Source organism: Stylophora pistillata, chromosome 10 (assembly GCF_964205215.1).
Source record: "Stylophora pistillata chromosome 10, jaStyPist1.2, whole genome shotgun sequence".
In the NCBI taxonomy this organism is placed as follows: Eukaryota; Metazoa; Cnidaria; class Anthozoa; order Scleractinia; family Pocilloporidae; genus Stylophora; species Stylophora pistillata.
The window spans coordinates 24,083,289-24,109,194 of NC_142528.1; the positions used below are offsets into that span (position 1 = coordinate 24,083,289).

Consider the following 25,906-nt stretch of genomic DNA (forward strand, 5'->3'; position numbering starts at 1 on the left):
CCGGCCGGGTTATTATGTCAGCGGGCTTTGCTCGAGGGCTGGCTTGCATGGAATGTATCCCCGGGAATTCGAATTTCTTCCGAGATTTGCGCCAAATTTAGCTGCAAGCAGCCGTCACTGTGGGATTTTACTACGCACGAAAGCATAGAATTTTTAGCTGGTAGGCTCCTTATTGCATTCTTTTAAATTCAACTTGAGAGTTAGCGAAGTAAAACGGTATAAATGTTTATTGCCCGAATGAACTTTGGATGCCCTCATGCGGCACGTGTATGGCAACTTGATGTTTTGAAATCATTTATAGTGGGGTACTTTTTTTTGTTTTGTTTTGCGTGATTGCTTCCTTTTCAAGCAGAGCGATTTCATTTCTCATCTGGTGTCGCTGTTTTCCGACTTCGTCCCCGAGACGAAAACAAGAAAAAATTCATCTTGCTTGGATTTGATATCTTTCACCCACGATGTATTTCATTTACAGGTCAGTGATGTTGTGGTTTGTTTTGGGCTTTAATGAGCGAACAATAGGGTTGTTCTCTAAAAAATTGGGGTGAAATCTGGGAAGTCATTTGTAAAATCAATGCAAATCCAATGTATTATGAAAATTAAACGAAGAGTTTCAACGCAATAAATCAAAAAAAATGTCAGTTTCACATTAGTATACAAAACCTTGCTTTTTATCTTTCCATGTTTGTAATAAAGGTTTTTTGTTTGTTTTTACAGTGGCCAACGCGAATGCTGCTTTGGTCACTGTGCACATTTTACTTTTGATTATTGATGTAATTTACTGTTTTTTATATATTCTGACTTTTATAATCTGTAATAACCTCTTGAAATAGTGCGAATAAAGAGTTTCCTTTCCTTAGACAGCCGAATGTATAAATAATTTAGGACGATGCTAGTAATTATAGCAACCCAAAACCTTTGATTTTGTGTTTTTTTTTTCCCTCTGCATCCCTTACCCATCTGTGTAAATTCACTGTACCTGGCGCCTTTGGGTTGCATCCCCTCAGGGTTGTAAACACGCTGTCTCACTTGGTCATGGAACTGCAAGAATTTCATGCAAGGGTGGATGCTATCAGCGGTAAGTTAAGTTACATAGGTAAAGGAAAGCTCCAAGTGCTTAATGTTCTTTTTGAAATTATTTGTGCAGATTTTTTTGCAGAAGCCAATTCATGTTTATGTAAATTTTTTAAATCATTAAGTCTGTACTTTTGATTTTGTAACCTTAGGACTATTGATCTCTGAACATGGGACCCACAGACCCAAAATATAAAATAAGGGGAGTATACAGATGGCATGAAATATTTTTTCTAAAAATTCTGCAAAACAACTTTGAGTTTGGACTTAACATTTTTTTTTTCAAACTCAAAAGTTTACAGGTCTCCTTTAAGATCTCTGACATGGTTACCTAGGTAACCAAATGATTCCTTAAGCAAACTTTGTCATCTCACATAATGTTTTCTTATATTTTATTTATCATTAGATCCAAGAACTAGGAAATGGCTCTTTGTGCAATCCATATGGTCACCTATTACAGCAGTATTGGTTTATTGGCTGCTTGTTTGGCTGCTACCAAAGATTATGAGGTCCAGAGAGGCTTTTCAACTTACAAGCTGTCTAGTGATATACAATGCTGCCTTGACACTTCTGAATTTATACATAGCTGTAGAGGTAAGAGGACAAAAGAAATGTTGAAATTGTAAAACTGTTGTATAATATTTTAAGGGAGAAGTATGTTCCAGAAATCATATAATTTTGTCTTCCATGTATATATCTTATTGCTGTAATGTCATGGGAAAAAAAGCAAAATAGAAAAAGCCAAATTTTATGCAAATGACATTGTAGTGTATTATACAAGTATACAACATTAGCATTTAGGAATCTTGGAATTGTTTGAAATTTCCATATACATTTAGACTTCTGATACTCTCCAGGGGTTTGAGAGAAATTCTGTGAAAATTGTCTGGCTGCTAGGCATGTAGCCAGAGGGTAGTTTTGAATGCTGATAAATACCCATTTGGCTTTTTCACTTGTTGATTTTGCTTATTTGTAAGACAAAGTCATTGTAAGTAAGCACATTATTTTGAAATAATGAGATTCCAAATGGTAACCTACCCTTTCAATTTATACTGTCTTCAAATGTGCCAAGAATTCACCGACCAATACTGCCATTTTCAGTCTTACCCATCAACCTGGCTGTACTTACTTGTCAAGTATCTATGTCCGATGCAGTGCTCCCCTTTTTCTTTCTATTTGTAATCTCCTTGATAAATCAGGAGCTGTACAAAAAGTATAATTTTTATTGTGATAACCAGAATAGATGACATTGATATAGTAAGCCTTTTGATTTTGGGTGTGGCCAGGTTAATGAATTGTTTTTAAAATAGCTACATGTAGAGCCAAATTTTAGCAGTTAAAAACTGATTTTGGAGAGTTAAGTAAAATGCTAAAATTTCAGTGTTCATTTGTAAGTACATCCTAACACTGAATCCAATTTAGTTTAGGCAGTTAGCTTGTATAGTTTAGTTACGTATAATGCATGATCCTTTGCAGTAGATAGTTTAGTTTAGTTCAGTTAGTTGTCTGAATAGTTTAGTTAGTTGTCTGAATCTTGGCCTGCAATGCAGGCATCCTGTTAGGGCTAGCTAACATTAAGAATCTCTTAACTGCTTATTCAACCAGCTATGCTTGATTTGGCGTTAGAGTCAAGGATGGGGAAAGGGCGGGTGAAAGGCATACAGACGCTAGCCTACGTGTAGCCGCACCCTCCCCCCAACAAAGGAGAAATGGAGCAAGGGAGCTCCCTCGCTCCGTTTCTCCGTTTCTCCTTTGTCGTGGGGAGGATGCGGCTACACGTAGGCTAACAGACGCCTGCCTGAAGAGGCTGTTAAAAGTGAAACACCCTCTGATAAGTTTCACATCACTACATTTCCAGAAATGAGGAGTAATCAATCGGAGTACCGTATTTCTTCACCTATAAGCCGAGCGATTTTTTCAGTTTTCGACCCAAAATTTTGGGAGATTTTTCACGGAGAACGGGGTTCGGCTTATAGCCGAGGGTTTTACATTTTAAAAATATACAGTTGCTGAATAACTTTACCCCCCCGGCTTGTAGTCAAGTTAGCAATGAAGCAGAAGTAATAAAACACAACAAAAATAACTTCTGAATATTGGTTATTCACTTTTATGAAATTGGTGGCTCCTAAAGGAGCCGTTTGACGGATACGTGCAAGGGCTTTCAACCCAATGGTTTACTCGCCATCCGTTTCGTTTTCGCTGTCTGTGTCGAACTCGTTCTCTTCTATGTATTCATCATCTACTTCTGGGGTTTCCTCAGAGTAGACCACGTCGTCCTCTGTTCCGTCCAAGGCATTGGAAATACCGCAGGTCTTGAAGGATTTGACAACCATCTCTTCGGGTATCTCTGCCCATGCTTCCTTGATCCACCTGAGGACAAGATTTCTGCTTGGCGCCTTCTTCTTCCCAGCTGGGGTAAACTCAAATGGCCCAGATGTCATCCACGCCAAGTACTTTCGGCGCACATTATCTTTAAATGGCTTGTTTAGGCACTTATCCAAGGGCTGTACAACCGGGGTTAGGCCACCAGGGATAACTGCGACGTCAATGTTTCGCTGCTTCAGGTCATCTTTCACGGAATCGGTCAAGTGAGCTCGGAATGAGTCCCACACCAAAAGGGAACGCTCGGCACGGGGCAAACTCTGTCGAATCCATTCTCGGATGCCCTGTTCATCCATCCACCCTTTCTTATGGAAGGAAACACGAAGAGGATGCGGCACAACCAGATCTCTCGGTGTACGGACGCCTTTGAAGATGACTTTCGGTGGCACCTTTGCTCCATCGGCAGCAACAGCAAGAACGACGGTGAAGCTCCGCTTTTCCGCTCCGCAAGATTTTACTGGCACTGTTCGGCTTCCACTGAATTCCAGTGTTCGGTTCGATGGCAGCTCAAAACGCATGGGTGTCTCATCCATGTTGTAGATGCGGGATAAAGGGTAGTCGGCGCGTCTTCTTGCTGCAATGACGAAGCGATGAAAGCACACAATGTTCTCTTCGAGATCGGCGGGCAATCGCTGGGCCAGAGTTGTTTTGGTTCGCATGCTGACCGAGTGGCGTCGTTTCCATTTCTCGTACCATCCACGGGAAGCTTTGAAAGCAGGATCATCGGAGAGCTCTTTAGCTTTAAGGCGAAGGATCAATCCACTCACCGCAATACCTACGAAAAATAAAATAACAATCTTATTTTGCTGCGAGATAACCGTAGATTCGTGACTGCAGCACTCTTTTCGTGACATGTTATGAAATTGTCATGACAACAACATATTTCTGACCAATCAAAGTCTCTGTTTCCCACGCACTGAAAGACGATATCATTCAACTCTTCAAAAACTCTTAAAATTTTAGACAGAAAAGTAAATACCAACCTTGTTCTCTTTGCTGTGAAAACCACTCCATCACTTGCTGGTCTAGTTCGGGATATTTCGGAGTGAAACGGCCCATCGTCGCACGTTTTGCAGACATCTTCAGCTCTCCGGAAAGAATAGTCGCCTGGTCTCTTCTCCAGCGTCGTACCATGGACTCGCTTAGTCCATATTCTCGAGCGATTTCCGAGTTGTTTTCTACCGCTTCAGCTTCCGCGATAACTTTTATCTTGAAAGCCATACTATACGAGGAACGGCGTGCTTTAGGCATGATGATAAAAAGTGACAGCGACGAAAGGTATACTCGATAGATTGATACTTTGAAACGTTTAACTGAGATTATTATTGTTGTTGTGGTTAATCTGTTGTCGCGTGGTAGTATTTATACAGTTCGTTGGATCAATTGATATTCATATCTCTTGATTGGTTCGCTTTTTTTCTTTTGTGTTTATTGTAATTCATTAGGTTTTGTGTTTAGTGAGTCAATTTCTTATGTTTTCCGTGAGGTTCGCTTGCTCAAATGGCCAGTTACAATCAATAATTTCGCTCTCGGCTTATAGCCGATGGTTTTACCTTTTTTTTTGGGCAGCTTGAGTGTAGCGTAAAGACCCTGAAAGTCAGGGTCTCGGCTTATAGCCGAGATCGGCTTATAGGTGAAGAAATACGGTAAGTTTATTCAAAAACAGAAAGTACTGTCTACTGACAAAAACAAACCTAATGTAGAGCGGATGAGTGGAACGGTAAGGCAGTTTTTTTGCAACAAGGAAAGAAATGGCTTTGACAAAACCTCCTCGGCTTCCACAAATATGAGCTGATTTTTCCAGAGACCATTGTGAAAATTATGCCTTTTTGCTCCACTCATAAAGTGCAAGGCACACCATGTTGCAATAAACACTTGAAAGATTCTTCTAATCTGTCAGCAACCACTTCCTGCCACTGTTCAAAGGCAAAGCTTCTTTGAAAGAGCCATTAAAATCGACAATTTCGCCTTCAACAGAGTTGACCATATCTTTCATTTTTCCTGCAAGATCAGTGACATAATGCAGTTTGGCTTGTGGTTGACAGGTAGAGCTTAACTGCACAAATGGAGTTTCTTAAAACAGCAATGACCTCGGGCAGACATATAATTTGCCCCACCCCCCTCCCTCTTCTTCTTTTTGGCATTTGCTCACCCTTTTGCTAAAAATTTGTCTCTCCTCTGGACACCCTTCTGCTGTTAGAAAAATCAAAGATGGCAGCTATAATTTCACCAAGACAATACTGAGCACTCGCTTGCCAAAATTACGCCTGCTCTGCAGGTTCTCTTTATGTTAATTACTGACCTGCCTTCCCTTACCAAATCTACATATCTGTAACATATATATGTTACATATGTATGCCACATATATGTGCCATATATGCCACATATATGTGGCATATATGGCAAATATATGCCACATATGTGTAACATAAATGTGGCATATGTAGGAATTTGGCACTCATGTTGCATGTATATCACATATATGTGACATATATATGTAACATATATGTGGAAGAACCTGGGAACCACAAATGCACCCTTACCAAATCTACATATGTGTGACATTTATCTGACATAGGTTCAATCATTGCACATATATGCCACATATATGTGGCATACATATGTAACATGTATGTCACATATATGTAGATTTGGTGAGGGTTAGGCTAGCTACAGCCATCTGCAGGTCAGCCCATGTATAAATATTTCTAATCTGAAAACTGAATAAAGAAAAAAGTGTGAAGTGTGTTAGATAAGGGTACTTGTTGTAATCTCAAAGCTTGGTAAGTACTTTATGTTTTCCGTACACCTTTAATAATGAAAATGGAATAGAAATTAAATGATATCTGGAGCCTACCTCTCCCTTGACCCTTTACACCCTGACATCAGTATGCACGTTCTCCACACTGTCCTCTAGACATTTCCATGGTACTTACATGTTAAATGTACAAGGAGAATTTGTCAAACGATCAAACACCATTAGTGGGTTGAGTTTGTGTTGGTCCTCTTCTCTGCTTCGAGGGTTTTTCTCTGGGTTCTCTGGTTTTCCTCCCTCAGCAAAAACCAACATACAACTGATTCCAGCTGGGCTCCAAGATCACACATGGACTGTATAGCGGCTGCCAGACTGGCACCATTGTAAGCTTTTGGTTCGACCTTGTTGAGCCGCGTCATTGCTGTACTTTGCGACGGCGATTAGCAGTGAAAATTATTATTATTATTATTATTATTATTATCAGGAGCTTCTTGAGTTTGTGATCATTTTCTTTATTCTCATGACCTTAAAGGAGCACTCTGATGAAACCACCCTATAATTTGAAAACCCAAAAAATTCAGTTATTTCATTATAATTATGAATTTTTAGTGATTAATAAAGCCTTTTCAATAATAATTTTAGTTGAAAGTCAATTCTAGGGTGAGAAATTACGATTTGAAAACCATTCCGCCATTAATTTTCATAATAATAATAATAATAATAATAATGAATTTTTATACAGGATTGAAAACCCATCAGTGTGTAACACTGTTGTCCTTGGGGTCCTGTTCACATCCAACTTATTCACATCCAATCACATCCAATCACATCCAACTTATTTTCGGTCAGCGGTCACACCCATTGTGACGTAGATTACTCAACACACTTTTATATTTATACAGAAACCTCGTGAAATTTAATGAAATAGTCTTAGTCTTAGTGTTATAAAAAGCAATATAGCCGATCAAAATACTGTTTTTGAAAATTAGCCACGAGCACGGTGCATCAAATGAGTAATCTCCAAACTCGCACCAGTCTTCTTGAGCCTGCGAAGTGATTACGAAAATTAATGGCGGAACGGTTTTCAAATCGTAATTTCTCGCCCTAGAATTGACTTTCAACTAAAAATTATTATTGAAAAGGCGTTATTAATCACTAAAAATTCATATTATAATGAAATAACTGAATTTTTCGGTTTTCAAATTATGGGGCGGTTTCATCAGAGTGCTCCTTTAATGCTTGATTCAGGGGTGATATTGTAAGGAGAAATTAGATGCTAGTCACTCTTATGCTGATCATTTCCTTTATTCTCATGACCTTAATGTGTGATTCAGGGGTGATATTGTAAGGAGAAATTAGATGCTGGTCACTCTTACGCTGATCATTTCCTTTATTCTCATGACCTCAATGTGTGATTCAGGGGTGATATTGTGAGGAGAAATTAGATGCTAGTCACTCTTACGCTGATCATTTCCTTTATTCTCATGACCTTAATGTGTGATTCAGGGGTGATACTGTAAGGAGAAATTAGATGCTAGTCACTCGTAGGGGTCAAAGGGATAACTCATCCACTTCTGAATCAGAGATGCTCTGGTTGAGTTAAACAATAGAATATAAGAAGAAGGGGGAGCTTCATACAAATAACATCAAACAGTTTTCTTTGTTTCCAAGGACCTAAATTTTTCAATTCTCTGAATATAGAAATCCAAAATGTTGACACACTTTCCCTGTTCAAGTCTAAATTGCGAACATTACTCTATAGTTGAATCCCTTCTTATTCCCTCATTATTTATTTATTTTTATTTTTCTCAAGCTGCTTAAGTATATGTTTGTTTGAGTGCCTGCTGTTGTTGTCGTTGTTTATATGTGTGTGTATATTCTTTCCTTTTTAGCCTAAAATATTTTGTACCTAAATCATGCCAAAACACTTATACCTACTTTTGTAAAATGTGAGTAGCCTGTAGCTCGCCTAAGCATCTTGGTTTCCCTATGGGTTTCCTGCCACATGCTAAATGTGGCAGCAATCTTCAGTGATGTTATATTAATGTCTATGTAATTCCTTTTATTTTTACTGATGTATCATGAATTACAAAATGGCAAAATAAAAAATAAGCAACAATAAACAGGGCTCGACACTAACTTTTCAACGTACTAGCCAAGTGGCCAGGTGACATCTTAGATGCTACGACAATGTCAGTTCGTTTACTAGCCAGATTGGCTGGTGGAAACCGAAAACCACTAGCCAAAACTGAATTTCTACTAGTCTGTGGCTAGTGGGCTACTGTTAGTGTTGAGTCGTGATAAACAACATCCATTCAAGAGACACAACTGTGACCCTTTCTCTCCTAACATCCACATATCAATTCTCTGCACTGTCTGCCATCCATTACTTACAAATTTAGTGCAGAGAATCAATTTTTGTGTAGCTGATTATATTACAATATCCCTGAGTTGATATTTAACAATTATTCCATGGGCGCGTGTTGGATATGAGATGATAGATAGCCAACTTGGTGCGTAGTGCTGAGTTGGCTATCTATCATCTCATACGCCCCCAAGATATTAGACAAATCTTCTCGACTTTATTTTGCAAGAAGAAACCAGATGTTACAATGTACAGATATTAGATTATGGTATATCGGCTCATATACCATAATAGCTAAGCCAATAGAAAGTCTTGAATTGCATTATCCAATGATCCAGTTTTTAATAAATTGCCATATCCCTGAGTTGACATTTTTTAATTACTTTCTTTTATTGGGTCCATAGCCAGGTCTGGGTTAAGATAGCCAAGGGTCATTTTAGATTTGAAAGCTTTAAAAGGAAAATAATAATAACAGTAGTTTATTAAACTCTCTTGCAGTAACTTACTGAATTAACGAGTTATGATACAATGAAAACTTAATAAGTACAACTATGTACATTTCTGGCAAGTAATTCATGGCAGTCTCCATATAGACTCCCTGTTACCCCTGTGTACCCATGTCTACTGTTATGGCAGTCTCCATATAGACTCCCTGTGTACCCTGTGTACCCAGTGTACCCTGTGTACCCTGTGTACCCATGTGTACCCTGTGTACCCATGTGTGCCCTGTGTACCCAGTGTACCCTGCGTACCCTGTGTACCCATGTATACCCTTTGTACCCATGTGTACCCTGTGTACCCATGTATACCCGGTGCACCCTGTGTAACCATGTATACCCTGTGTATACCCTGTGTACCCTGTGTACCCTGTGTACCCTGTGTACCCTGTGTACCCATGTATACCCTGTGTACCCATGTATACCCTGTGTACCCATGTATACCCTGTGTACCCTGTGTACCCATGTGTACCCTGTGTACCTATACCCTGTGTACCCATGTATACCCTGTGTACCCTGTGTACCCTGTGTATCCATGTATACCCTGTGTACCCTGTGTACCCATGTATACCCTGTGTACCCATGTATACCTTGTGTACCCTGTGTATCCTGTGTACCCTGTGTACCCATGTATACCCTGTGCACCCTGTGTAACCATGTATACCCTGTGTATACCCTGTATACCCTGTGTACCCATGTATACCCTGTGTACCCATGTATACCCTGTGTACCCTGTGTACCCATGTGTACCCTGTGTACCCATGTATACCCTCTGTACCCTGTGTACCCTGTGTACCCATGTATACCCTCTGTACCCTGTGTACCCATGTATACCCTGTGTACCCATGTTTACCCTCTGTACCCTGTGTACCCTGTGTATCCATGTATACCCTGTGTATCCATGTAGACCCTGTGTACCCTGTGTACCCATGTATACCCTGTGTACCCATGTATACCCTGTGTACCCTGTGTACCCATGTGTACCCTGTGTACCCATGTATACCCTCTGTACCCTGTGTACCCTGTGTACCCATGTATACCCTCTGTACCCTGTGTACCCATGTATACCCTGTGTACCCATGTTTACCCTGTGTACCCTGTGTATCCATGTATACCCTGTGTATCCATGTAGACCCTGTGTACCCTGTGTACCCATGTATACCCTGTGTACCCATGTATACCTTGTGTACCCTGTGTATCCTGTGTACCCTGTGTACCCTGTACACAATTGCACTGGATACCAATAAGACAACAACTGTACTACCATAATGCAATTTTGGCTTTCAAATGCATAACTGGGTGCGCGCCTGAGGCCCTGACTTCACTTTTTGTTCCAAGATCAAAAATCTCAACACGTTCAACAAGGAACTCACAGAAACTACAGATCCCACTTTGCAAGACAGCAACCGGTCAAAGATCTTTCCACTATAGAACTGTTAGCCTCTGGAACGGTCTGGATACAGAACTGAAACTTGCTGCGAACATTGATATGCTTAAAAGAAAACTCAAGTCTTTGCTTATTTTTGAATTTTTGAAATCTGATTAGTACTTCTGATTAGAATATCTATTTTTTTTTAACCAATTGTGTACATATGTTTTTATATATATTCTTAGATTATATTATATTAGATGTTGTGATTAATTAATTTTATTTGAGTGTAGAGTCAGTAATTTTTATATTGTTCCTGAAAAGCCCCATTGGGGAGGCGACAATAAAGTAAGTATGTATGTATGTATATCATTAAAACTGATTAACACTTTTATTTGATATGAATATTAATGTACACTATTTTGTATCCATTAAAAAGGCTTCTACTTTAAGGTACTTCTTTGACCTTGCTTTGCCATGTTTCCTTATTAAGTAACTAATTAACAATTATTCCACGAGCGCGCGTTGGATATGAGATGATAGATAGCCAACGAGGCGCGTAGCGCCGAGTTGGCTATAATCATCTCATATCCAACAAACGCGAGTGGAATAATTGTTTTATTAAAAAAACGCCCCCAAGCTATTAGACAAATCTTCTCGACTTTATTTTGTGAGAAGAAACTGGATTTAACAATGTACAGAAATTAGATTATGGTATATTGGCTCATATGCCATAATGGCTGAGCCAATAAAAAGTCTTGAATTGCATTATCCAATGATCCAGTTTTTAATAATTAAAAATATATATATATTAATGAAAGTAACAATATTAATTTTTATAAAATTTGTTTCTCTGCAGCTATTGGTTGCAAGCATGGATGCTGGGTACAGTTATTCCTGTCAAGAGCTTTCAATGTCTTATGAGCCGAAAGAAATGAGGGTATGTGATTCCCAATTGTTGTGGGGAATAAACAGTTGATCAGTTCTACTCATTTTTATGCCAAAAAAGGTAATAATTTAGAGTACTTGACCCTAGATTGAAGAGACTAATAATTTATGGAGACAGGATGGGAAAAAAAATCAAACTCCACCTACAAGGTGTATCCTAGACCTCTCTCTGCCCAGTTGTATAAATAATTGGTATAGGTGAATTGTCAGGGAAGACTGACAAAATGCTTGGGGGTAACCCGTGATCAAGGGCCATAGGGGTCCTGGAAAAACTGGCGAGTCCTGGAATTTAATTTTTGACATTTTCCAGGACTGGGAAGTCCTGGAAAAAGACCACAGGTTCTGGAAAGTCCTGGAGATCTGTTTAACTCTAAGTAATAAAGATTTCAGAATTTATGTCATACTTGAAATGTAGGGAGACCATAAAGAGCATTGATTTTGAAATCTTGAAATGGTTGTAGGTGAAATCTGGAGCCCTGGAAAAATCAATCTGAGTCCTGGAATAGTCCTAGAAAAGTCCTCGCAACTTGTCTCTGAAAAAGGGTACAATTAAACCCCGTGTGATGGATAAGCATTCTTTCCAAAAGGGGAGGCAATACTCTTACTCACTTAATCTTAAAGAAACCAGTATAAACTCTGGCTGGAAGGGCCACGTGGCTGGAGTACAGAATTGGGAGACAAACTGTTTTAATTACCAGTACTTTTTTTTCTGGCTTACTGACTCATTCATCTCCTTTTCAAAGATTGCCTCAGTTCTTTGGTGGTTTTATTTCTCCAAGATTGTGGAGCTTTTTGACACTGTAAGTTGATGCCAATGTACCTTAATCCTTAACTCCCAAGATCTGATTGTTAATTCTCCCCTCTCGTAGCTACACATTTTCTTGTAAATTAGTTATGAGAATTCTTCCTTATAAGTTTGAATTTTCTCATTACCTGTTTGCTGGATAATGTGTGAGTATTAAAGGGAGAGGTTACATATTAATCACTTCTGTGAGTTAAAGGGTTAAGGGGCTCTTTGCAGGATTGTGGGTAATTATAAGTAATTTACCCCTGGACTGACATCATGGGTCTAGCCATTTTGTCTTGTTTTATCACTTATAATAACGAGCTTCTTGTTCTAGCTACAGTGTACAGTGTTTAAACTTAAGCAAATTATCAGGATATGCAAAGTCATCAAAATAATCAAAATCATTCTTGTTATTTTTCATCAATATTTTGTTTTCTGCAATGTAAAGGTTATATTCATTTGAAAGGCTGCATTTTGTTAGACAGATGACAGTTTGATCTGATATAAATTAAAGAAGTACATGTAAAACCTCAGATGTTGTCAGAAATTAGTTAGTGGTCAAACAACCTCTTTTAGCCATTCTGCATCAACACTTTTCATATCAGTACTATATAATTGTGTTTACTTTTTTTGGTAGATGTTTTTCCTCCTTCGTAAGAAGAATACCCAAGTGTCTTTTCTTCATGTCTATCACCATACAACAATGGTTTGTCTGTGGTGGATTGGTATCAAATGGGTGGCTGGTGGACAGTGTAAGTTACCAGTGCATCTCATAGGGATGATTTAGTAGACATACACGACATGCAATAGACCACACTTTCTATTGCTTACAGGCATAACAACCCATGCAGGGTGTTGGAGAGAAACCACCATCCCAAACCACCATCCCAAACCACCATCCCAAACCACCATTCCAAACGGGTCATTAAACGCCAGTGTGCAGATAGAAAGTGTGGTCAATTGGTTTAATGAAGTACACTTAAAATGTTTCAATATTTGGGGGGTTTACCGGTGCAATTAACTATAGGTTTTTACCAATCAGGGTGCTTGTAGTATACTGGTATGTGTTATTTTACAAGTATTCACTCAGGGGAAATAGTCTGGCAAGAATTAAGGACTTAAAGAATAGCCTCCATTAGGCATCATTGAAATTTAATGCTTGTTTTTTTGCCCTTAGACATTATCTATTCCAAAAAGCAAACAGTTTTAGTTTTTGTCCATGCTAGGCAAATATCAAGTAAATTATCACATTTTAGTAGAGACTGTTGTGTTGATATTATCCCTCAAAAAAACATTTACAAATACACCACTTTGATTCATAAATGGCTGCCAGATTGATATTCTTTTGTTTAAATTCAAGTTGGCCTCACTAGCCTCACTTGAGATAATGCATTCTTTGAATTTTGAACTGGAGAACGAGGCCAGAGAGGCTAATTTAAATTTAAACAAAAAAATATTAATCTGGCAGCCATTTATGAAAGTGGTCTATAGCTCAGGTGTATATGTATCAGGGTTTTTGATGTGGCTTCATAAACAAACAAGTTTATTTCTCTAGTTATACAATAGCAACAAACTTCTTTCCATCTTAAATAAACTTTTAAATGAAGACTTTCAACACACTCAGAAAGGTTAATTGACCATAGGGGTATGTCACCAGAAGTAACATTTGGTATTCCCTATATTTGGGCAGGTGATGCTGTATTTAGACCAAGCAAAAATATTTACACCTTGTAAAAGAAAAGATAGGCCAAGACAAATTTATTATCCCAAAGGTTTTACAAAAAATTGTGCTATTTTCAGAAAAATTAAAGGGGGGGGGGGTACAGGTGCTCTAAAAACAAGTATTTAACACTTGATACATGCCAGTTTCACTACATACTGAGTTTTCTAAGTTCAAGTTTGCTATACATTTGCTTCACTTACATGTTCTCTTACTCTAGGTATAAATTTAGCTCAAAGAGAAAATCATGAGGCAATATTCAGAAAAGGCAGTTGTTAATGTTGTTCCTGTGCAAACCATGGTATTTCTGTTAGATGTGTTGTGAAATTAAATGTTTGCATTGAATTGAGCGTGCTATGTAGCAAACTGCATGTTCTATGTGGTTAATGTGTAGCAAGCTCAAACAGGGCGTGGACAAAACGTGGGATAGGCCATGGCCGGCCAGTGGCCTACCCTGTGGCTTACCCTGTGGCTTACCCTATGGCCCACCCTATGGCCTACTGGTGGTCAGATATTTAAAAACATAAAAATAAAACCAGTAAGAGTCGAACAAGTATGCTGGTGTACAATTCTATGCCTCTAAAATGGTATACTAAAAAGTTACTAACACTATTTTCAACGTCTGAGGGAACAAAACAATGCAAATATTACAGGTTAAAGGGGAGGAGAGAGGAGGGGCCAATATTGCATGGTCGCTGAGGATATCCAAAATGGCGGCTTCACGATCCATACAGGCTGCCAGCTGGTAACATATAGCAGAGTGCTAGTGCAAAAATGTAATGAATGGCATTATATCGGACAACATATCCAAGTAGGAAATGCAAACAGTATGTGCTAGGCCAATTTTTTAAGTACCTCTTTAGTGCTGTGGAAATCAATTTGCAACAAGCACCCCAGCACATGCAGGCATTGCCATCATAAACATTTCACAAACTTTACTTGCTTTTCCTAAGAGAGGGCCAGTATTGCACTAGTTTGGAAGGAGAGCTGATATGATGATGTTTGCCCAAAAGTTGCATTTAACCGGCTTCTGTTCCTCAATTTCCTTGTCCTATCAGAAGGTTAAGAAATTTTGATTGAAATGTGGATGCCAAAACAGCAGAAGAAAGTTGTTGGTAAGGCAGTTCCCAGGAAAACGTTGAAAGGTTTGCAGCAATGCTATATTGCTTTTAAAAATCTGACCACCAGTAGGCCATAGGGTAGGACATGGCCTTCCCCACATTTTGTGTCCACACGCACTCAAACATAGCAAACTCTAAATGTTCAGAAAAACTGGCTGTTACCTAACACTCAATTGACCTCATAGAAGAGATTAACATGGGATTGTAAGAAAAATGCAAGAAGTTGTAAGAAATTCATGGCAGACAGTGGGCAAAATTGATATCAAGATATTGGGAATGAAAAGTTCGTAGCCTTGTCTCTTGAATGGATGTTCATGTATTGTTTGTATGGACTGACGTCATTTCCTCACTACATTTGCAGAAGTGCTTAATTTGTTACTTCTTCCACTAATATATCTGCACATAAATCCACCTAACAAATAATGACAATGCATATAATTATCTTATTAACCAAGCATGAGGGCAGTACTGGGAGAATATCGGCCCGAGGTCTTGACAGTATGGACCGAGCACAGCAAGGTCCCTGCAAAAAAGACAGAGGGCCAATATAGATTCTTCCAGTACAGTCCCGAGCAAGCTTGGTTAGTAAGAGATTGATTATACGACTGAAGTTCAAAGGGACACAAGTGCGGTATCATTCAGGACCATTCGGGACAGTGCCCGGTCCAATACTTAGAGAATATTGACCAGCAATAGAGCATTTTGATTGGTTGATTTTAGTTATTGGCCCTCTGACTGCCCGAGTCATGTAATACTCAAACTTATCAGGTAGAAGATGTTATCTTGATCTTACACCAAATTTTTGTAACTAATTCACATGGAAATGTGTAGTAGGGGAAGGATAAATAATCAGATCTTGGGATTAATTAGTACTAATCTGGATTTTTTTCCAACATGCAGCCTTTTTAAGTGCAATGATTAATTCTACGGTGCATGTGTTTATGTACACATACTATGGAATGTCAGCTATTCAGAGTCTCAGGAAATACCTTTGGTGGAAAAAATATCTGACACAGTTTCAGTTGGTGAGTTTTTTTTTTTTTTTTTTTTTTTTTTTTTTTTTTTTTTTGCACTGGACTTATAATTATCTGTTTAATTATTGCATAACACCTATAGTTCATAGTAGCTTGTGTTTAAAAATATAGTTGACTTTTTGTCTTGTTTCATTATAATGAACTGAACTAAGAATCCAATCTTGCGGATTTCTTGCTTTTTTGTGCTTCTGCCTCTGAATCTTGTTTTAATTAATCTTAATAGAATCAGAAATATATTATGCTGCATGAGTTATTGAAGTCAGTATACATACCTCTAACCAAGTTCAAGGTCTGTACTGTAAGTTCTACAAGTTTTGAGTTTAATACAAGCATAAGAATAAGGTTCCATAACTTAGAGTACAGACTAAGAAAGAGGTTAGTAAAATATCTATGATGGAGGGGGAAGATTTCATTTCAAACAAACCTTTGAATTTAGTGAGCCATACAGTGAATTGTGGCCCACTGAATAAGCTAATTAAAGTGCATGTGCTAACTAACTTATTTGCACCCTGAATAAAATTAAATTTACGTTACAAAAAAGTAATAAAACAAATAAAGTGCATGGCTGCCCAAAATAACCACCATGCAGGCTAATAGAATTGAGCAGCCATCCTTAGGATTTTAAATACTGTAATGACTAATGGTGTCACAGGTACTTAAGACTTCTTAAAACACATACAACAAACACAGAAACATGCAAACAAAAACTAGTTACAGGCTAAAAATACAAATTAGCAAAAATAAGCAGGAAAAATAATACAGTATATGTAGGCAGATTAACTAACGGAAGAAAGAAAATGTATGGTATAATTAAGTCAGTTAGTAACTTGCAAGAATACTTGATTTTAACTTTTTCTTAAATTGTTTAAGTGATAGAAGCTAGCTTAATGTCATCACTGATTGCATTCCAAACCTTAGCACCTTGATATCTAATATTAAAAATGATAACTAAAAATCCTCCCCATAAATATGTTATACATTGAATCAGTTTCCTCAATTATGTTTGACGTCTCATGTCTAACTGTACCTACTAACATTTGTAATCTTTTCATTAAAGCTACTGAAAAGCATAATCATGATACGAGGTTCTCTTCTTTGGCAATTTTTATATTAATCCATCGAGACTGAATCAAAGCCAGGGCTCTTTTGCTAGCTTTGGAGCTAAACTTTGGAACTCCATTTGCAATGCTCTTAGACAACTCCTGAAGAGAGCTTTCAAAAAACTCTTTAAGGACATGTTATTTTTGTTCCTAGAGGCTGAGGATTACTATGTTGAATCACCCCTTCTATTTAAAAAAATTACTAATCATAAACTGGCGTTATAATTTATATTCTACATTGTAGTGTTACTATTTTCTTATGTTTAATGATGCAGTTTTATATACGAGTTGTAAGTGGCTGTCTTTTTCTGGAAATGTTATTAATTTATGTTTAAGCTTTATCTGCACTCTATCACCACTGCTGTACCTCTAATTCTTGCCCGCCTCAACTAGCTCCTGCTATTTGCGGGCATGAACAGTCTTCATGAACATGAAAGTGTAAATTGGATCAATAATAATTACTAGATGAAATAAACAATTTTTAAAAATCGAGTTTCCAGATGGGATTTGAACCCACGACCCTCCGTGATCTAGTCGGATGCTCTAACCACTGAGCTACAAGAGACTCTATGGTGAGCAAGGGTCAATTAGTGGGTATTGACTGGAACCGCATCACGCGGCTACACAGCCAAACATCAGCTAGCGCATAGAAGCTCACTAACAGCATCACGCTGTCACATTAAAGCATCACATGCATTAAAGCATCACATGCAGCCAACCAGCCTCCAAAGTGAGCATGTAAAGATGGAATAAACAATTTTTAAAAATCGAGTTTCCAGATGGGATTTGAACCCACGACCCTCCGTGATCTAGTCGGATGCTCTAACCACTGAGCTACAGGAGACTCTATGGTGAGCAAGGGTCAATTAGTGGGTATTGACTGGAACCGCATCACGCGGCTACACAGCGTGTAGTAATTACTAGCGTGTAATAATTACTAGATTAATTGAATTAATTAGATTAATTTGTAATTTGTCATTTCTTATTAAGCTTTCTTCTTATTAATTTGGATATATCAACAAAGTTGAAATGGTAAATTGGCCACCGTAATGATTACAAAAGCTGACGTTTCGAGCGTTAGCCCTTCGTCGGAGCGAATAGAGGAATTGTGGGTTGTGTGTGCTTTTAAAGGCAGAAAATGGAGCTACGTTATTGGTGGGTGCATGGCAACGAGAAAAACATGAATAAATTAGTGGAATGAAAAGCGTTCATTGATCCCTGTGGGATTTAGACTGCCGGTTTGAAAGATGAGCTTTTGTTCAAGATTTTTACGGCTTTCCGTGCCACCTAAGTGCAAGGAAAGACCGCAGATTGCCATATGTTGCTTAGAATGATTGGGTAAATTAAAATGTCTAGCGACTGGTTTCGATGTGTCCTTGTCATTCCTTTCCACGTCTCGAAGGTGTTCTCGGAATCGGTCACCTAGTCTTCTGCCTGTTTCGCCGATGTATATCTTTTTGCAATAAGTGCAAGTTATGCAATAGATTACATTAGCGGAGGTGCACGTGAAGTGATCGGTGATCTTAATGGATCGTTTAGGTCCCGATATTTTATCAGTGTTGTGAATGAAAGGACACGTTTTGCATCGTGCACGAGCGCATTTAAAAGTGCCTGGTTGCTCATTAGTCTGAAAAGAACTTCTGACCAAAAAATTGCCTAAGTTTTTGTCGCGTTTGAATGAAATGAGCGGAGGCTGCGAAAAGATAGTGCCTGTCTCTGGATCGTTTTGAAGTAATTTGAAGTTTTTAAGAATGATGGATTTAACTGAGTGGTTGTGAGGGTGAAACGTGAGAGTGAATGGAATGCGGTCGGAATCTTCCTTATGCGACGTTTGTAGTGCTGAATGTCGATCAATAAGTTGAGCGCGGTGGTAACCCGCTTGAACGACGGAAACAGGGTAACCACGTTCATCGAAGAACTGGCACATTGACTTTGATTTGTGGTGAAAATCAGAGTCATTACTACATAAACGACGAAGTCTTAGAAACTGAGAAAAAGGAATGGAATTCTTAACGTGAGATGGATGAGAAGACGAATATAACAAGTAATTATGCGAGTCTGTAGGTTTGTAATACACACTAGTGCATAAACCGTTACCTTCAATTGAAACTTTGACGTCTAAGAAGGATAAAGAATTGTCAGAAATTTCCCAAGTATATTTCAGAGCCGGGTGAAAAGAATTGACTGCAGTTATGAATTGAGTGAGCTCCTCTCTGGTAGAGGAGGTAGCGCCGATACAGTCGTCGATGTAGCGACCGTAGAGTTCAGGTTTGGACCCGTTGTATTGGCTGAAAAATTGGTGTTCGACAAAACCTACAAAAAGATTCGCATAGCTAGGTAACGGTTTATGCACTAGTGTGTATTACAAACCTACAGACTCGCATAATTACTTGTTATATTCGTCTTCTCATCCATCTCACGTTAAGAATTCCATTCCTTTTTCTCAGTTTCTAAGACTTCGTCGTTTATGTAGTAATGACTCTGATTTTCACCACAAATCAGAGTCAATGTGCCAGTTCTTCGATGAACGTGGTTACCCTGTTTCCGTCGTTCAAGCGGGTTACCACCGCGCTCAACTTATTGATCGACATTCAGCACTACAAACGTCGCATAAGGAAGATTCCGACCGCATTCCATTCACTCTCACGTTTCACCCTCACAACCACTCAGTTAAATCCATCATTCTTAAAAACTTCAAATTACTTCAAAACGATCCAGAGACAGGCACTATCTTTTCGCAGCCTCCGCTCATTTCATTCAAACGCGACAAAAACTTAGGCAATTTTTTGGTCAGAAGTTCTTTTCAGACTAATGAGCAACCAGGCACTTTTAAATGCGCTCGTGCACGATGCAAAACGTGTCCTTTCATTCACAACACTGATAAAATATCGGGATCTAAACGATCCATTAAGATCACCGATCACTTCACGTGCACCTCCGCTAATGTAATCTATTGCATAACTTGCACTTATTGCAAAAAGATATACATCGGCGAAACAGGCAGAAGACTAGGTGACCGATTCCGAGAACACCTTCGAGACGTGGAAAGGAATGACAAGGACACATCGAAACCAGTCGCTAGACATTTTAATTTACCCAATCATTCTAAGCAACATATGGCAATCTGCGGTCTTTCCTTGCACTTAGGTGGCACGGAAAGCCGTAAAAATCTTGAACAAAAGCTCATCTTTCAAACCGGCAGTCTAAATCCCACAGGGATCAATGAACGCTTTTCATTCCACTAATTTATTCATGTTTTTCTCGTTGCCATGCACCCACCAATAACGTAGCTCCATTTTCTGCCTTTAAAAGCACACACAACCCACAATTCCTCTATTCGCTCCGACGAAGGGCTAACGCTCGAAACGTCAGCTTTTGTAATCATTACGGTGGCCAATTTACCATTTCAACTTTGTTGATATATCCAAATTATTTCGTTACTCCCACCGACGCAGCCCCAAACAGTTTCTTTCGAAACTATCAGCCTTTCTTCTTAAGCTTCAATAAACATCAGATTCTTACTTTAACTAAGAGATGTCACAGGAGGTTTATGGCAGGCATTCCCTTAGGTATTTAAGACCTGTGTTAAGGGCTAAGCTACCTTCCCGTATTAGGACGTTGAATTCACTAGCAGGTTTTAAGAGGGCAGTTAGAGGAATGGATTTGGAAATGTTAATGGACGATGGTGGCTGTGTGGGCTGCTTGATTTGCAGTGCATGATTCTTAGTTCTAGCTTAGTTAGGCTCAGACTATTCCCCCCCCCCCCCCCCCCACCACGTCTTAAGGTCCCCTAGCCTAATTCTGCTGACCACAAATTTTATGCTATTTATTCAAATATTTTATGCTATTTAATCGTATATTAATAATTAGTTATTTATTATTTTATTTAAACTATCCTGTTGTGTCCTTACTTAGTGGTTTTTTTTACTGCTATTTTATAATTGACACATAAGTAAAGTTCATCATCATCATCATCAAGTTAGAAACCCTTTACATCTATACATCAGTATGCTTATTCTCCACACTTTTCTTTATACATTTCCTCTGATAAGAGAATTTGTTTAATAATCAAAGCTTCTTCGGTTGGTGATCATTTCCTTTATTGTCATTATCTTAATGAATGATTCAGTAGTTTTACTCTAAAGAGAAATCATATGTTGGTAAATCCTTGGGGTTTAAAGGGTTAAGCATTTGGAGTTCAGGAATTTTCTGGCTACTACAAAGAATTCTCCAGCTAAATTTCCATTGCACAAGCTATATTTTCTACAGAGGTGGAGATTGTTCTCGTGTTACTTGACAGTACTCACCTGCTACAACATTTCTTGATCGAAACCCTGGATATGATAAGCAAAATTAAATTTCATGACATTTTCACTGATTTTTTAGTATTATTTTGTTTTATGGTGGTTTATAGATCCAGTTCTGTGCTCTTCTGTGCCATGGTGTTGTATCACTTCGCGTCAAGTGTGACTACCCCCTGTGGATGCAGTATGCCTTGATTGGCTACATGATCTCTTTCCTCGTTCTCTTCTCAAATTTCTATGTTCAGGCCTATATTGCCAAGAAGTTTAAGGAACAGAAACCAAGTGAGGCAAATGGTGAGATTGTAACAAATGGCTCAGCCAACTGCCATGAAGAAAAGAAGAAACACAACTAGTCTGGGAAGTTATTAAAAAACAAAACAAAGCAATCAAATCAAAAATCAACAAAGATGAAAAAAGGAGACATTAAATATGAAAAAACAAAAGGTACCTTAGGTGCAGCGTAAATTAGTAGAAATTAATACAGAGGCATTTACTTGTTTATTATTTTAGCTTGCTTGGCAAGTACTGAAGATAACTGTTGATCTTTAGGGTGGCTGAACACAGTTTTTGCGCGCGCTTTTGCTGATGCAATTCAGCGTGCTCACAGGGATTGCAAAAAACAAACATCCTGTCAATAGAGCAGTCATTTTTTTACTCCACACATACCCGCACTATCTGTGCTATATTTTTCTCCATAGTTGGCGCAGTGTATTGAAGGCTTTAATCTTTTATTACAAAGATATGTTAGAAAAGTTAATGGTGCAAAGAACCCAGCAATTCTCAGCTTTTTCATCATTACCGAAAGAACTCAGTTAGATGCAGCGCATGCGTAGTAAGTAAAAAAATTGCGATTGAATGGAAAATTGCTTTCTCGGAAATATGCCTATTTCTTGAGAACCGCTCATTAGAATTTCATAAAATTTGGCACGAAAATACTTTAGGAAAAAAGTAACTGGAAAATTGAAAAAAATTGATTTTAAACAAAGGAATTTCTAGAAAATTCAGTGATCCCTCAACAAGAGATAATTAAAGATCTCTCTTAAATTGTTAGCAAAATGGGGTTAACTTGTGAGTATCGTTAAAAGCTCATTGCATGCAAATTATAAAGAAAATCTAATGACTAGATTTTCTACAAAGAAACAAAACCGATTTTAATTGCCTGTTTATATCTATTCATGTCGCCATGGCAATGGCACATATGTCAGCTTAACTATCAAAAAAACAAAGTTTGTGTTGTTAACTTGCTTGCTGCCAGTGTTGGTGACCGAGAGATCAAGGGTTTTAGAGAAAATGGTGAAAGAAACGAAGGTATCAAAAACTGTTCAGCCACCTTAAGTTGTAGAATATACATAAGAAACAAGGGAATCACCTTTGAACAGATTTCAATTCCTTTGCTTGGCTGTTGTCATAGCTTCCTGTTTGAATCTTTCTGAAAATGGTAATGTTGTGGGCAGCTCTTAAGTAAAGTTGTTCAACTGTAGAAGGTACAGTTTGGACTGTAGAGGGGCTAGTAGAGGACTGGAAAGAAGTTTGAGTGACCTGCTCTCCCCAGACTTCAGTGAATCATTGCATCTCTGTTCCAGTCCTCTTGCATAATTTTATCACTCCAAAAGGTGAGTAACAACTAAGGTTTCTTTACAACACTGGTACATTACCCAGCAAAGAGGTTTAAGGAATTAGCAAAAAACAAGCTGAAAGTAATAGTGAAATGGCATTGAGACAAGATAATCCTAACTATTTCACAATGAAATGAAATGGAAAGGAGCATTTGAAACAAGAGTTTCAGAGGCTATGGTTAGGTGTAGGTGTCTTCAAAGAGGTTGAGCAAGGTTTTTCAAATTACTGTCTGCAGGCCAGACTGTCAGTTTGTAGTGCCACCTCACTGCATTTATCTGGGATTGTCCCTCTCCCCAGCTGATATCGTGATCTGATGTTTTTCATGAAGTCAAAACAATTATTATTTTTGTGCAAGTAAGGATGCAGAGTGTTTCTTTAGAATTATTTACTACTATCAGTAGGGTTTACAGGAAAGAAACAGAATCACTTCCTTTACAAGGCAGGGGTTATTAAAAATCTATTCCTATTATTGATAAATCAAAGAAATTTTATTCCATTTTTATAAACTTTTTATCTATGAAAAATTTTATTAGCAAACTATAATTATTACACAAGGGACTGAGAAAAATGTTTATTAGCAAACTATATAACACAAGAGACCAAGACAAGAAAGATGACAAGCGAATATTTCAATAATGTAATGTTTATTACAAACAGTTTTTTCTTTCTTTTTCATACAAAAAATATCTAATCAAGCTAAATTGGTATTTATTGTGAAAACTAACCATCCATCACTAACAAGAAACAGTGGTAACTGTATAGTGATAAAGGCTACATCGCTTTTGACTCATGCATGAAACTTTGTCAACTGTGATATACTTATATCAAACTAAAATAATGAGATTATTAAATGAGCATTTTTATACACACGAAACCATTCGAATCTCCTCAATTTTCTGCCCAACACTTTCGACACATCAATCCATCACAGCATTTTTTGGGGTCTGTCGCACAACACTATAATTACGTCACGCAACTACTCAAACAACGGTTGTGAGGAGAGGTCACTCGAAGCTGTCATTCATTTACCGTCTTTTAGACGAGCTTCGTTACGGTTTTGTTTATATTGAATTCGGTTTTCTCAGTCTTGCAATCCAAAGACAACACATCAGTTTTACGAAGGTTCTAAATACGAAGAGGAGATGGTTTTTTAATGTGAATAAAAATAGTAAATTATACTCAATTGCCGTTTTAATAAACGGTGTCCATGGATGACCCTTAGATAATGAAGCTCGTCTAAAGTACGCATATTAGTCACATAGGGATCGTGTTGCTTTTGCACTCAATAATTATTATCGCTTTGCTAAAACGATGAAAGCTGTAAGCACACCGACATCAGCAAACGAGAAAACTAACTATACAACAAACTTTCTCTCGCTATAACTCACTAATAAATGTGAAAAAACCTGGAAAAAATTGCCACAAAAGAGGAAAGGAAAGTAAATCTTTACCCTTCGTAATCCACCGCCTCCCGGACAGTTTTGTACTTTTTTCCGAATTCGAATGTAGTGCAATTACGTAGTAAGTTATTCTAATACAGTTCTATTTACACGGAGGTTTGCAACAAAAGCACAACTTTTACAAACACAACGAGACAAAAAATAGTCAATTCTTCAGTCCCGGTGGACTTGCAAGTGTTGAATTTTAGACAACGCATCAGAAGTGCGCTGTATTTTGCCCTGTAACACGAAAATCTCTTATCCTTCACCTATCTCAGTTTCTTTTCTTTATAAAAGGTTCCTAGTTAGATTCTTTTCGTTCGAGAGGAAAATGAACTCCCAGTCGCAAAGATCCTCTTGTACAAGCCGACCTAGCGACTGAATTTCACTTCATAATTTATTTTTGTGAAAGTTAAGCACGTTTCTGTAACATCCCCTCCAACAGCCTGGAACTTCCCCCTAAAAGACGAAAGTGCCTAGACGAAATAAGACCTGAGTAAGATTTTGCCGTGGAAGGTGCAATTTTGTACAGATTGTGCTTGAACTTGAAAAATGGAGAAATTATAAATAAAATTTTGAAGAAAGTATTAGAATTTAGCAACGTCATTCCTTGACGAGATTTCTGATAATGCAAACGTTCCTAATGTTTTGGGTGCGTCGCACATAACGTCCGTGCTCAGTTAACATTGTACTCTATTGCTAAAAACCTTCCACAACAAAAAACACTGCACATTCAGCGCTTTCTCTCAAGTATTTTTTCGGGGGCCGGAAGTGATGTCACAGATCCGCGAACAAATAAACACGTTTGAAAAAATCACAATTTCATATTAATGAAGCTACACTACGTGTACAAAAACGTTCCAACTTTTTTTTTCTTTTTAACCATCCTTCTTCATGAAGCTGAAGTTACATTCTTTCATCGTATCAGGAGCGAATTTGTAGATCAAACGCTGTCCAGGGACACGTTCAAGAATCTTCCTCTCATAATAATAACGCAATGCACGGCTCATCTTCTCGTAATTCATGTTTCTGCGGTTCTTTCGTTGACCCCAGAGCTTGGCAACGGCTCCTGAGTTAACAAGCCTAAAAATGCCTTCCTCACGCTCGATCCATGTAATGTAACGAGGACATGTGTCCTTGTTTTCCAGCAACTCTTTAAGAAATTCCCACAGATGCAGAGATCTTGTTTCTGAAATAAATATAAAAATTCATTGGAATAATGCATTTAAACACTACGTTTTAAGCTATACGAATGTTGAGGGAACCTGTAAGTTTATTTTACGTTAATTTGCCACTTTCCTTACTAAACAAGCCTTCATTTTTTATTTGTTTAACGAAGTTAAGCCAACAAAATACAGTTTGACGTCACAGAGTGCTTGAACAGACACGAACTACAC

The 25,906-nt window shown here is 38.1% G+C and overlaps 2 protein-coding genes across 7 annotated transcripts in view; one reads left to right on the top strand and one right to left on the bottom strand.

The window, feature by feature from the left end:
- The first annotated feature begins 6 nt into the window (after window positions 1-6).
- On the top strand, window positions 7-23,944 carry LOC111321467 (very long chain fatty acid elongase 4). Of its 4 annotated transcripts, none has more exons than XM_088734656.1 (9): window positions 7-160; window positions 353-472; window positions 1,005-1,075; window positions 1,478-1,665; window positions 11,299-11,379; window positions 12,131-12,187; window positions 12,812-12,926; window positions 15,916-16,040; window positions 21,564-23,944. In XM_088734656.1, exons 2-9 carry the CDS (start codon window positions 456-458, stop codon window positions 21,804-21,806), a joined length of 897 nt encoding a protein of 298 aa, XP_088590782.1. In that variant the 5' UTR covers window positions 7-160; window positions 353-455; the 3' UTR covers window positions 21,807-23,944. The 4 variants fall into 4 exon arrangements, with proteins under 4 accessions (XP_088590782.1, XP_088590783.1, XP_088590781.1 ...); XM_088734657.1 differs by having other exon boundaries at window positions 13-160; window positions 350-472; XM_088734655.1 differs by lacking the exon at window positions 7-160 and having other exon boundaries at window positions 272-472.
- Window positions 23,696-25,906, bottom strand: part of LOC111321386 (uncharacterized) — a 41,213-nt gene continuing 39,002 nt past the window's right edge. For all 3 annotated transcript variants that reach the window (XM_022924243.2, XM_022924242.2, XM_022924244.2), the window contains exon 13: window positions 23,696-25,698. In XM_022924243.2, coding sequence (XP_022779978.1) covers window positions 25,388-25,698 — 311 coding nt within the window. In that variant the 3' untranslated portion in view covers window positions 23,696-25,387. The remainder of the gene's footprint in view (window positions 25,699-25,906) is intronic.

What these genes read in the sequence shown, in the direction of transcription:
- LOC111321467 (XM_088734656.1), top strand. An exon ending in AAGGGTGGATGCTATCAGCG is followed by an intron (nt 1,076 to 1,477) that starts GTAAGTTAAGTT and finishes ATTTATCATTAG; the next exon opens with ATCCAAGAACTAGGAAATGG. An exon ending in ATGGGTGGCTGGTGGACAGT is followed by an intron (nt 12,927 to 15,915) that starts GTAAGTTACCAG and finishes TCCAACATGCAG; the next exon opens with CCTTTTTAAGTGCAATGATT.